This window comes from Fulmarus glacialis, unplaced genomic scaffold (genome assembly GCF_000690835.1).
Source record: "Fulmarus glacialis isolate BGI_N327 unplaced genomic scaffold, ASM69083v1 scaffold4408, whole genome shotgun sequence".
Classification (NCBI taxonomy): domain Eukaryota; kingdom Metazoa; phylum Chordata; class Aves; order Procellariiformes; family Procellariidae; genus Fulmarus; species Fulmarus glacialis.
The window spans coordinates 1-14,302 of NW_009226186.1; the positions used below are offsets into that span (position 1 = coordinate 1).

General features: G+C 39.6%; 1 protein-coding gene across 1 annotated transcript in view; it reads right to left on the minus strand.

Annotated features, from left to right (window-relative positions):
* Window positions 1-1,198: 1,198 nt before the first annotated feature.
* PARP8 (poly (ADP-ribose) polymerase family, member 8) overlaps window positions 1,199-14,302 on the minus strand; it is a gene marked incomplete at its 3' end in the record, with an annotated part of 69,725 nt that continues 56,621 nt past the window's right edge. Inside the window, exons 14-15 of the mRNA XM_009582718.1 lie at window positions 7,500-7,592; window positions 1,199-1,324 (exon numbers count right to left, since the gene is read on the minus strand). Of these exons, the coding sequence (XP_009581013.1) occupies window positions 1,199-1,324; window positions 7,500-7,592 (219 nt within the window). The remainder of the gene's footprint in view (window positions 1,325-7,499; window positions 7,593-14,302) is intronic.

Consider the following 14,302-nt stretch of genomic DNA (forward strand, 5'->3'; position numbering starts at 1 on the left):
TAATGATTCTATGATTCTATGAACATGCTATTAAGTTAAATAATGTGGTGACCAAATAGGTTCTAAATAAAATGCTAAATAAACAGATACTTTGCTAAGAGCTCTGTGAAACATCAGAGGTCCTTCAGTTGTCCCTCTGCCTCACCCTGATCCTTGCCTACCTTCTGCTTGGGAACTGCTATCAGAGGGCTCCACGTTTTCTGAGTGGATGAGCTTAATAGTCCATGCTTCACCAGCTCCACGTCACGTCACCTTCAGGAGCTTCACTGTTGCCCATCTTTGGGTCTTGCCAACTTCTGCCCATGGGCTTTCACCTCGCCCGTACTGGCAAGAAGCTGGGATGAGGCGGTGTGGGCCCTGCCAGTCCAGGGGCTCTCTCCATTCCTCTTCTGGTGTGACCCTCTTTCATACTCCCTCATCTGCTTCAAACTCCTGCCTTGCCCAGCCACCAGACTAGCTGTCTCCTCATCAGCCCCCTTCCAAGCACCTCCTGACAAGTCTTTCTTCCCACATGCTACAGAACACGCTTGCCCTTTCCTGAGGAAGAATGACTGCTAACTGGCCTTTGTTCAGAAAAGTGAAATGCATCCCAATGCAGGACATCCAAAATTCTCATTTATGTCCTTGGGGATGGCTTAAGTGTGATGTAATAGTTCATGGCTTCTCGAGGGCTCCCCTGAGAGGCAGTATTTGCAGCCTGAGGAGCAAGTAGTGCAAACACAATTCTTTACTTCAAAACTGATGCTTGTATAAAACTCAACTATTAAGTCAACATTTGATAAAATGACATTTAAGGACGTAATTGTTTGCAAAGAGAAAATAAGACGACAGCAATAACCACTTCAAGAATAAAAAGATGGACTGGAAATCCCCCGGTTTACATGGTCTACACCTCCCAAAGGCCATCTTTCTCTTTGTGTCCAATGTGTACACTGAGAGAAAGTTATTAAGAATATAAAATTTTGCATCTAGAATTTGTACCCTAAAAGAATTTCTTGGCTTCAACATAACTTAGAACACAACTTACAGTTTATACTCAGATACCTTCTCAGAGACAATTAAAAAAGCTACAGAGTTCTGAAAACAGTCACACGCTTGTGCTATACAGTAAAGGAGACTCCTCCAGAAGAAGGTTTTGCTTTGAAATCTCATGCATGACTAAAACCAAGCTATGACATAACGAAAGATAACTACTTACCCTGGGATTAAAGGCCAGCATCTGAGGATCATTAGGATCAACTACAGAAGGATATGGCTCAAAAATGATAACTTTCCTAGGTGACTCTAATGCAGACCGACACATGGATACTAACAGATCAACCACCTAGGGATAAAGAAAAATATTTATTCAACAGATGTACTTTCATATTGTATCTTCCAGACTGCTTTTTTTACATATTGTAATAATACCATATTTCATTTGTTACCTATATTACCCAAACTGTGTTATCCACAGGACATAGTTCAGGACTGAAATTCTTCCATTGACCTCAACAGGCTTCGGGTTCAGCCCTGGTACATTATTTCAGGTGCATAAGTAGAACCAATATCTGGTCCTAAATGTATCATCATGTCAAACACATTGCTTGCAGTCCTTCTTTCTCTTGTGCACACGTGCTAATTCTTGGATTAAATTCATTGTCTAGGGAAATGAAGTTGTGCTGGATCTGTGTAACTCTGTGCAGTAGATGCAAGTGAAAAATGTTGCTCAAGAACGAGGAAGGGTTTGTGAATCTGTACCACTGCCTGCTGTTCTCCTGAAGATTGTAATCACAGAAACACTTGTAAACATTGCTTCTGCTAAAGCCAGAACAGTGCAGTGATTTAACAGTCATATGCAGGGCTCACATTGGGAGATCCTCCTCCTACCATCCTGTTGTACAGAACTACAGCATGGCTTTGAATATCTATGATTGCCAAGATTTCATCTTAAGATCACACATGTAATGTGTACACAGGCATGTATTCACACATGTGCACATAGGCACATACACAACTTAGCAACAGATTTCTGTACAATTGTTTCAAAATTTTTAATTCAGAGATTAAAAATAGAATACAGCCATCACAAACCAGATAGAATGCAGCTTTCTGCCAGAAACCTAAATACAGCTCATAATGAAATCCAAAGTTGCTACGTAAAAATTAGCTCATTTCCCCCTGTTTTTTCTGTGCCTTCTGAAAACATCCCTGTGTGAAAACACCTTTCCATGAAAGAAAGGAAAAGCTGAGATGAGTCGTACTTAGTAGGCATCCCTGGTTCCTCCCACAACTCCACATGGTGCAGATCTCATCTCACAGCTCAAGCTGTTCTAGAAGTTTTTATATATCTGCCACTGTATCTGATCATTTGCAGGAAAAAAAAATTATGGTCCTTTAGAGATGCGGAATGAAAATACGAATCATGATGAAAGGGAAAAGGAACTGTGCTGCAGTGAGTCATACTGTTGCCATTCTCCTCCTCTGCTCCTTTAGCGTGAATGGACAATCTTCTCCATCAATTTAAAAATATTCTGTTAGTTCCAGTTACTAAATATATCACTTACATTGAAAAATGAAGTTATTTAAATAATGATCCCTTCCTCCATGGTGCTCTGGTTACTTTCCAGTTATAATACCTGTAAGCATGATTAATGTTTCAAAATAGGACATCTGCGTTAGCATTTGCAAAGGAGACCAGGAGTCTGCGTACACAGCCAGGTCAGGCAACAGGCCTGCAACTGTGTACATGTATTACCATGAAATTGAGCCTGAGTTCATACACCCTACTTCTCAGAAGTACTACTTAGCCTCCAGTCACAAGACACTACTAGGGAAGAGCTGTTTGAGTCCCCAGAGTTGTCTTGCTTTATGATTTGCATGATGGGACTTAAAATTATGTCTTAAAATTGGCACAGTTCTTCTGTGAACACCATCCCAAAGCCGTCCTTTAAACCAGCTGTTGACTCTTATGTTGTTTCTCACCATGATCCCTGCATATTGCTCTGACATGGGGGAAAACACACATAGATTAGGTTTAGTTAAACCCCCAATTTCCCCTGACATCATTGTTCTGAGCTGATGGAACGCAGAGCAACTTAAACTGGGAGGTGAGTCTAGTATAAACATTATAATACAAACTTGCATATGTGTTCCTTGGTAATAGGAAGTGCTGTGGATCTAGTAAATGTCCTTATAGCTGGGCCTGAACTCCTCCTCCCGAACAGTAGGTACTGAAGTACGCAAATAAGGATTAAAATATTTCCAGGGAGGACAAGATGACACTTGCTGATGACAATTCCCTCTTACGACATCACTCTCTCAGACAGTGCCTCTCTCTCTCCAGAGACTCTCTACAGGAAGTCTGAAGTATCAACAAATCAGGCATTTTATTTTCAAGCATTTTGACTACATGACTAAAAAAAGGTAAGGTGAGTTTGGGCTTGAAAGTTTTAGAAAGTACAATCACTTATTATTATTGAGGAGGAGCCATCGGAATACTGGGAGTGACAAAGTAGGCGTGTATACCTTAGGAAATTAGCTGAAAGCACAGCAGAAAAAAACAGGATGTGATTTCTAATAGTGGGAAACTATATTTAGGCTCCTTCACTACACAAAATGATTTGGAGGAAGATTCATCTGCCAAAATGTAGAGATTCACAATGCGAACACCTACTTCTTACTAGTCAGCCTAGCTCTCTTTATAATCAATGGAGAAAATAACCACTGTGCTGACAGTCTATGCTGTGATTCACGCTATCCTAAACTAATGTCAAAAATAGCTTAGATGAATCAAACCCTACAAGTGCTGAATTCTTTCTGCAAACAGGAATGGGAGCTCAACCAGATCAGATGTAGTGAGCTGGGTGCAATGCTATCACTAGAGTGAGACTTAACAAAATTTAGTCACCTAGGTCCAATGGGACAATTGACAAAATCTCTTACCTAACTCTTTTAAGCACTGTCAAGGTTGTAATCACTTCAGTACTCTACAGTAAAGCTCTGTAGATGTAGAGGTACTCTAGAGATCTAGAGCAAGCTCCGCATATGCCTGCAACAGTGATACCTACATAAAACACAGAGTGAGATCTAACCAGGACCACCTCTCCTGTCAGTTGTATTTAAAAAGAGAAGTGAGAGCTACTTGTTTGTACCTAAGGTACAATGTACATGTAACATACCATGTAAGTTTGTACTTAATTTTTCCTTAATTTTAGGAAAGTGAACTTCCAGCTGTTCAAGGAGTGAGTCAATAGGACCCCAGGAAACTGCCCTGAGGGACAAGGGAGCAGAACAGAGCTGGTAGAACTTTAGGGACACTTTCCGTAGAGCGAAAGAGCTCTTGATCCCCAGGTGTAAGAAATCAGGAAAGGAAGTCAAGAGACCAGCACGGATGAGTCAAGACCTGCTGGTCAAACTAAAGGACAAGAAGGAAATGCACAGGCAGTGGAAGCAGGGACAGGTATCCTGGAAGGAGTATAAGGATGCTGCCTGGTTGTGTAGGGATGGGGTCAGGAAGGCCAAGGCGTGGCTGGAGCTGAACTTGGAAAGTGATGCAAAGAATAATAAGAAGGGCTTCTATAGGTATGTCAGCCAGAAAAGGAAGGTCAAAGAAAGTGTACCCCCCATCCTGATAAACAAGACTGGCAAACTGGTGACAACAGACGAGGAGAAGGCTGAGGTACTCAACAACATTTTTGCCTCAGTCTTCACTGGCAATCTCTCTTTCCACACCTCTCGAGTGGATGGACCGCAAGATGGGGACTGGGGGAGAACAGTCCCTCCCAATGTAAGAGAAGACCAGGTTCGTGACCCCCTGAGGAACCTGAAAATACAGAAGTCTATGGGACCTGATGAGATGCATCCCAGAATCCTGAGGGCATTGGCTGATGTAGTTGCCAAGCCACTCTCCATGATATTTGAAAAGTCACGGCAGTCAGGTGAAGTCCCTGGTGACTGGAAAAAGGGAAACATTGCACCTGTTTTTACAAAGGGCAGGAAGGAGGACTCTGGGAACTACCGACCTATCAGCCTCCCCTCTGTGCCTGGGAAGATCATGGAAAAGATCCTCCTAGAAGCTATGCTAAGGCTCATGGAGGACAGGGAGACGATTCAAGACAGCCAGCATGGCTTCACCAAACACAAGTCCGTCCTGACCAACGTAGTGGCTGCCCGTGATGGAGTGACTACGTCAGTGGACAAGGGAAGAGCTACAGATGTCATCTATCTGGACTTGTGTAAGGCCTTTGACATGGTCCCCCCCAATATCCTTCTCTCTAAGTTGGAGAGAGATGGATTTCACGGGTGGACTGTTTGGTGGATAAGGAACTGGTTGGATGGTCGCATCCAGAGCATAGTGGTCAGCGGCTGAATGTCCAGATGGAGATCAGTGACAAGTGGGGTCCCTCAGGGGTCCGTACTGGGACCAGTACTGTTTAGTATCTTCATCAATGACAAGGACAGTGGGATCGAGTGCACGCTCAGCAAGCTTGCAGATGACACCAAGCTGAGTGGTGTGGTTGACATGCCTGAGGGACCTGGAAAAGCTTGAGAAATAGGCCCATGTAAACCTCCTGAGGTTCAACAAGGCCAAGTGCAAGGTCCTGCACTTGGATTGGGGCAACCCCCAGTATCAGTACAGGATGGCGGATGAAGGGATTGAGAGCAGCCCTAACGAGAAGGACTTGGGGGTACTGGTGGATGAAAAGATGGACATGAGCCAGCAATGTGTGCTCACAGCCCAGAAGGCCAACCATATCCTGGATGACATCAGAAGAAGCGTGGCCAGCAGGTCGAGGGAGGTGATTCTGCCCCTCTACTCCACTCTGCTGAGATCACACCTGGAGTACTGACTGCCTCCAGCTCTGGAACCCTCAGCACAGGAAAGACATGGACCTGTTGGAGCGGGTCCAGAGGAGGGCCATGAAAATCATCAGGGGGATGGAATACCTCTCCTATGAAGAAAGGCTGAGACAGTTGGGGTTGTTCAGCCTGGAGAAGAGAAGGCTCTGGGGCTTCAGCACTTAAAGGGAGCTTATAAGAAAGATGGGGACAAACTTTTTAGTAGAATCTGTTGCGACAGGACAAGGGGTAATGGTTTTAAACTAAAAGAGGGTAGATTTAGATTAGATATAAAGAAGAAATTTTTTACCATGAGTGTGGTGAAACACTGGAACAGGTTGCCCAGAGAGGCTGTAGATGCCCCACCCCTGTATACATTCAAGGTCAGGCTGGACGGGGCTCTGAGCAACCTGATCTAGTTGAAGATGTCCGTGCTCACTTCACGGGATGTTGGACTAGATGACCTTCAAAGGTCCTTTCCAACCCAAACTATTGTATGATTCTAAATGTACATGTAATGTAACACATAAGTGCCTGAATTAAAAAAAGAAAAAACTCTAGCTCCCCAGAAACACATTGCTGAGGTCTTCAGAGGACTTCAGGCTGAAGAAGAGATGGGGCTTCATCAGCACACCTCTCTCCATTTCTTACAAGCTTACACAGGTATCCCAATGTTTGGTATGCTAGATGTTGCAAATACAGCCATCTAACGGTCTTCAGACATCAGATGAAGAGCTGATGTTCAGATCCTGCAGTCATATTCTCAAGTGAAGAAGCTGGTGTATACTTTTGCAAGTTTATTCCTTTGAGGATATGCCCATAGGCAGTATTCAGGCACTTAGCCAAATTATTTCCAGTGGCTATACTCACTAGTGCTAGTTAAAGTTAACTGCACTGAACATTTGCTCTTCCAAAAAAAACATGTTGCTTACTCCGTACATGCACAGTGAATGACATATGTCTAGGAAATCAGAAAGGAATGCACTTTTCTGTGAGATGTGTAAACTTTTAATTTAAGATCTTAACAGGATCTTAAACATAAAATCTTTTAACTTTTGAATTTACTATAATCTAAGGTTAAATGGTGATTTGGAAATATAATTTTAAATTGTTTTAAAGCATATACAAAATTATGAAAGAAAACAATGATATGGTTATAACTACATTAATAACTGAACTTAAGAGTCAGCAAGCAAGCTTATATTAAATTCCTGATCCTTGAGAAGAGAGAAAAAAAACTATGTAGCAATATCAGTAAGGACTTTCCCACTGTTAATTAATGATCAAAACAACAGATGCTCCGTGGATAGCTGCATCCCAATACCACGAACAGGAAGTAGCTTATTAATTGCATGAGAGTAGTAATGGCTCATTAGGTGAAAATAAATGGGAATTATCTCCAGATGACAATGGCTGCCTTTATTAACAACCCAGGTGACCTAATTGAATACAACAGAACAAGAAAACAGGGTTACTCTAATTACATGGAAGCAAAACAATGGAAGCACCTCATTAGTACCGTTTGAAAACTCCATGCAGAAAACAGTGTATTTACAGCTATAAGAGTGGACAAATAAATAATACTTACCAAACAGTACTCATATGGGGAATACAAGTCAAAATAAATACTGAGTATACTATAAAAAATCAGACATATAATAAGCATTAGATAATTCTACCTGAGCCCCAGTTGCAATTTCATCAGCAGCTTCGTTCATCACTCCTAATGTTTGAAAAGCAAATACACAGAGCTCCCGTTCACAAACAGTGGGCTACACAGAGAAAGAAAGTTAATTGTATTTTTGTTCTAGTTTTGGGTTCTTGGTTTTATCATGTAATACCTACAACAAAATCCAAACACATTTAACGTTAATTTTTTCCTTCAGATATTAACCGCAACATTAATTTCAAACTATGAATACACATCAATTATTGAGGAAGATACATTAGAGAAGCATTTTAATAATCTGAAGAACAAGTGTGAAGAACTGTAAAACTCGTAACTACTCACAGAGGCTAAACTTAGAAGAATTCCAAACAGATTACAAAACCAAAATTACAGGCATAGTACCCAAATGTCCATACACTATTCTATCAGGCTCTGAAAACTTCCTACATAATTAAAATTAATGGAGAACAAATCCAGAAACTAATGGGGGCACACCCCCTTCATAAATGCATGTTTATTCTTCACAGCTTGTTATTCTGGTGTTGAGAACACACATAAAAATCTGATTAGAAGACAAATTACTTTTAACTAATTTAACAATTTATTTGTAAACTTTAAGAAAATGCATTATATTTTTATATATTTTTATATATTTGGGAAGGTCACATGTTATTTTAATAAATAAAGGCACTTCCACTCTTTCTTCAGATATCAAAAAAAACCCAACAAACCCACCTTGCTGTTGAACGAGTTTTTTGCCTGTATTTTTGAAAATTTAATTCACAATGCCATCACAATGATCAAATAAAAAAACTTATTTAAATTGCATATTGAGTGAGAATAGAGCGTTCTGCCTTCATAAAGCAAACAAAGCAGAAACAAAAAAGAACACAGCTTTAAGTAAAGAGAATAGGCATGACTTCCTAGGCTTCCTAATTGGTTACAACCCTTACAGCAACTCTATGCTTATTTACTGAAAGATAATTAGCAGATCAACTTTTTAAAGGCTCAAGTAATGAATCACACAGTGAATTGTTATAAGCATTCAAAACAAACAAACAATTGAAAGAAATACAAGAAAGAAACACAAATTAAAACCTTCCTTAAAATTGACCCCAATAAACATACTTTTTATTACACAGTTGAAAACAATCAAAAATATTTTTCGCATACTATTTCTTTGAATCCATATTATTAAATCATAGCTCACTGAAACGTATAATGATCTTTGGTAGGCACTACTGAACTTTTGTAACTAAAAATTCTGAGTCTAGCTACCACGATAATAAAGCATTCCTAGCAGTATGCTTTGAAGTTCAAGCCAATGTCTCCAGGAAGCACTTGCAGAAATGAAAATGTGAGTTGAGCACACAAAGAAAACATAAAATTTAGCTGGATTCTGTTTCAGGCAACAGCTTTGTCACTAATAAGCATACTGCTGTATTTGTAGTCACTTGTTTCATAGCCCTTAAAATAGGCATTTGCTGGGTTTCAAAGATTCAAGACTTCAATAAACATCTGAAATCCACTGCATTGACATATTCTCACATCAGTTGCTTTACAAGAGAGCTATCATCTTTCAAGTCTAACAGTGTATTACCCATTAGATTTATTTTATCTCCTATGTTACATTGCATTAGGCAGCAGACGAAGCCTGACATGATCCAATTCGCCGTGCCACTGGCACACTAGACAAAAAGTATTTATTATTGTCATTATTCTTAGGTTTTCCACATTTAGAAGGTGGTTAAATCATTTGCTTAGTTGGGGAAGCATGGTGCCACTAGCACCTTGACTATCATAATCAAAGGTATACACAGACTCCCTTTTATTCCAGAGTAAGGGATTGCTCTGGAACAGCAAAGCAATCTAATTTTAGCCATGCTTGCCATGAAGAAAAGTGTTAAAATACTTATTCTGACATTTTGTTTACATCCTCAACACAGTAAGTTATCCTGAGACTTAAAGATGGCAAAGGGAACACAGGGTTTTGTCACCTTTGCTCTTTCCCCGCCTCCCCCACTCCCTGCCGTGTTATGATCCCAGAAATATCAGAGCATCTGGAAGAGGGAAGTTAGGAAAATGGTTATTGTACTTATGTTTGACATTTGAAAGGCCCTTCTTCTCTCAGGTGGACACTGGAGCTAAGATCTTAAGGCTGGTGAACTGTAGATATGAGGAGAAGCAAGACAGCAAAATTTGAGTTCTGAAGAGGAACAGACATTACTGTTACAGTCTTTACAATTCTTTTGATTTTATGTATTTGATGAACCTTTATGCCCACTAAACAGTTTGGCTCTGCAGTCTAATGGGGAAAATAACCCAAACCCTGTAGCTATATGGACACTTCAATGGCCTGCCTTCATATATCCACCCTTCCATGGATGCCTTCTAACCCAAGCTCCAGCCATTTTAAGAGCACTTTTTGATCCTGTTTCTGAAATTTGTCCCAATTTAACCAAATCAGATGCTTTTAACTTAAATTTCTCACAAGTGTTAGTAGTATTCCAAGAGATGTTGGTATGGCTGTTTCACTGTCCTCTACTCCAGTCATTAGTTAGGTTCACCATTTAAACTCCTTTCTTTCCCTCCAAAATGAAAAGATTGGCTTACAATTAAGAAGCAAACATTTGGAGAGCTTTTGTTTGTCATACAATGATGACTTATCTATTCAGTGTCACATTTCCATATTTTGGTTTTGTCCACAATTGTCCATGCTAGAACCAATGAAAACGTATGAAAACTAAGTTAATAAATAAACTCTAGAAGACAGAGCTTACAGAAAATCACAAGCTTTAAGGGAAAACTGGGATTCAAGGCTGCTCTTACACTGCTGCTAATGTTTTGCATACTGCCAATGTGTTTCCCTTTATGGTGTCTGCTTGTGTCTTCTCTTGTAATAGGATGTGAGCCCTTCGGACAAGAACAGTCTTGTTCTGACTTCTTATAGATATGAGAAATGTCTCTAGCCACAGTAAACAAACAAGAACACCACCACTAACACATTTATAAAAGCTACATTGTTCCAACGTCATTTTTGAATACTCTTATTTTGGTTCAAGTACACGTACTATTCAGCAAGCCGAACTTTCTAAGAACTTTTATGTACATACATGAAAGGATAGACATGTTCTTACTGATGTGGATCTACATCCACAAAGGTACAGAATATCCAACTTCTATTAGATTACTAGTTTCCATTGTTTTCAAAGGGAAAATACACGACAAAATAGGGCTTATACACTTAAGTATGTATTTCCAAATGTGAACCTCATATTAGGTGCACGCAGAATTTTACAGATTACAACCATCACCTAGAAGGCACGCAGAGCTGACTAGTTGGGCAACTTTGTTCTCCACTACCTGAAGAGGGCAGCTGTAACTCCAACAGCAGCAGCTGCTAGTGGTCTCACATATACTTTATTTTTCACTTGAAAGGGGAAAATTAAATAAAGCCATTGACTTCCACAAAACTATTAGCTAAGTGAAGATCATTGGTGCTGAAAGACTATTTAGAAGGATAATTATTCCAGTGGGGAAAAGCCAGAAGAAAGTAAGAGCTGGGCAGTTAACCTGAGACTGCAAATGCTTGGAAACAGAAGGCACTGACAGAAGCAGAAAGCATTTTTTGAGCTTTTGAGGTTTTCCGACTTTTCCTTTAGCCACCTCCATTCTTTGCATGCTCAGTAGCACCCACCCAACTGCTGCGAGGCTGCTGTGATGAAAAAGGGCTCAATCAGAGTTTCCGCATGTTACAATGCAAGTGTCATTTTTTACAGCAGTGACTGTGAATGGCTGACAGGCAAATCACTAGGTACTATGACATATTCTGGTTCCTGGACTCATACACTACTTAAAATATTTTCCAGACATTCTTTCAATTCGAAAAAGCTGAAACTTTCATAGCCGATATTGATCTATCTTACTACTTTCTAATGTGGCTGTGCTCAGAAGAGCAATGTGCCACCCTTTCCTGTATCCTGAGGGATGTCACACAGACACTAATGAGGCAGCAACATGACTGACACACCTAAAAACTCTTGATCTAAAAGGAGAAGCTCAGGGAAGGCTCTTAGCAAATGTAAAAAATGGTAAAGGTGAAACCATTAGTGACCATCTCACTTCTCCTAATAAAAGCAACAGGCAGGGAGATGAAATGTAACTTCAAATCTCTGTTCCGTTTCCTACTTTCAACCGTGGTACTTGTTAGTTTTTCCATAGGAGGAACTTCTCTCTTTCTGTTCATTACACTCATCAGAAGGATAAGAATATAACACAGCAGCAATAACACTGAAAAAATGTGGACAGACAGATACAGAGAGGAAGGGAGAGAGGGAGGGAGGGAGGGAACTAAGAAGGAAGGAAGGAAGGAAGGAAAGAAAGAAGGAAGGAAGGAAAGAAGGAAGGAAGGAAGGAATAAATAAGGAAGGAAAGAAAAGAAAAAAGGAAGGAAGGAAGGAAAGAAAAGAAAGGAAGGAAGGAAAGAAAAGAAAAATGTAAGAAATAAAGAAAAAAAGAAAGAAAGAGAAAGAAGGAAAGAAGGAAAGAAAAAAGACTGGGAAAGAGCAGGAGAGAGAGAAGGAAGGAGAGAGGAAAGGAGTCTGGTAGGTAAAGGTCTCTTTTGCAAGTGAGCTTTCAAGTTTTAAAGGTTTATTTCACAGTTTGTGTGAGTTATGGATTTTTAGATATGTCTTAGCTATATTTGTAAAAAAAGGCAAAATAAGATTGGTTGCTAATTCTCTACCACCTGATCCAGTACCTAAGGATCAGTTATATTCGGAGAAGTAAGAATAACATTACTAATTCTGAAACAGAATCCAGAGCTGTAGGAAAGGGTCTCTTCCGGCCCTCTCATAGCTTACATCTGTAAGCCATGCTTTCAGATGAATTAACAAATGCTACAGAAACCTCAGTTGTACCTACAGATCTGACACACGAGTTAAAAGTGGTACCTGGAAGGCAGGCACTGATGAGGCATTTGTATGATTTCTACCAGTGCTGCTTAAACCCGTATGTAAAATCCTCATTCTCTGTAAGAGGACTAGAGCAAAGCACGTTTATGAGTTTAAGACTTTTATGTTTCCTACAGCATAACAGAAGGGTCAATTCAATTCAAAATTGATAAAATGGAAAGTTTTAGGTAATGTGTATCTCAGAACACACTCCCACAGAATTACAAGGTAAAGATTTGAGTCCAAACTGCATGATTTCTGTATTTACTTAAATCATTACAGAAATCATGCAGAATTACCCTTAGCTATAACATAAGGTTCATCAAGCTTCAGAGGTAAAGCAATTTTTAATTATTAATTATCAATATTATTTTGAAAGGCAAGTTTAATGCACATCTGCCTACTCTGCCATGATTTATACTTCTGTGTGAAGCATCCAGCACTAGCTCATAGTGGATTAAAAAAACTATGATTTATTAAAATTAAAATTCAGTTTTGTATTTCATAACCCTTAATGACAGGTTTTTGCTTTATACCAAAATATATATTTAAAAATAAACTTATTCAAATTAAATATTTACCCACTTACACTGATTTAGGAATTGCTTTAAAACTAAATAATTACCAAGAAGTACACCTACGTCATGAATTTTCAAATGAAGTCAAACTACTACAGGTAACTACAGACTTGTTAGTCTAACCTCAGTTCCTGGAAAAATTACGGAGAAGATTATACTGGGTACTACTAAAAGGCATTTAAAAAACAATGCAATCATCAGGCTGAGTCAACATGGGTTCACAAAACGAAAGTCCTGTTTAACTCATTTGATATCCATCTATGATAAGGTCACCCGTCTAGTGGATGAAGGGAAGGCGGTGGATGCAGTTTTTCTGGATTTTAGTGAGGGTTTTGATATTGTCCCTCACAGCACCCTTCTGCACAAGTTGTCCAACAGTGGGATGAGCGGGTTCACGGTGAGCTGCGTGAGAGCTGCCAGAGAGCAGGAATAATTCATTTAATACCCTATCTCACTATAAATCTGTAAGGTATGCTCTCTGAATAATCTCACAATATTCACATGATACGTGCAACATGCTGCTGAAAGACATGGGAGATACCACAGTGGTAAGCAGATACAACCTGTAGAAAGATGAGAGTAGACTGAGGCTGAGTAAAAATTGTCACCTGTTCCGCTTGGTTTTGTTTTGGCTGATCCAGATCTTATTTTCTGCTTTTTGTTTTTTCTGCATTCTTGGACAGCTTATACACTTCTTAAAAATTTTTACTTCCCAGATATATAAATAGATGATAAATAGACAAGCATTATGGAGTGCTAGCTGGGCAAGGTGCACTTTGGTAAGTTCTTGGTGACAGGAAAAGTTATACCACAGCCGTTTTACTCTCTCGGTAAAAAATAAAGTGAATCCATTCTACTAAAGTACTGGTTGTAACTGGAGAGGCTTTTTTCATAAAACAAGACAAAACCAGTCTATATTGTGGAGTAATGATAAGAAGGACCATGGCATTATTCCACAAGAATCTTGGAATTCCACAAGCATCTTGGCTAAACTCCAGTCTGGCTAAACATATTTGTACACCTACACTTTTCTCCATAGTTCAATGATTTTATTCTACTCCCAATCCTAAGCAGTGTACTGTTTCTGGAACATCAATGCTGCTGTGTTTCAGTGGTGGCTAAGAATCTTATATTCAAAGGACAGAGAAACCCAAGACCTCTTCAAGACAACAGGAACTCACTGAGGTCAAGATTTCATCCATAATGAATAAATCATAACTGAGCACTTTGGGATGAAAAACATTCTAAAAATGTAAGCTTACTAATATAAGAACAGCTATATC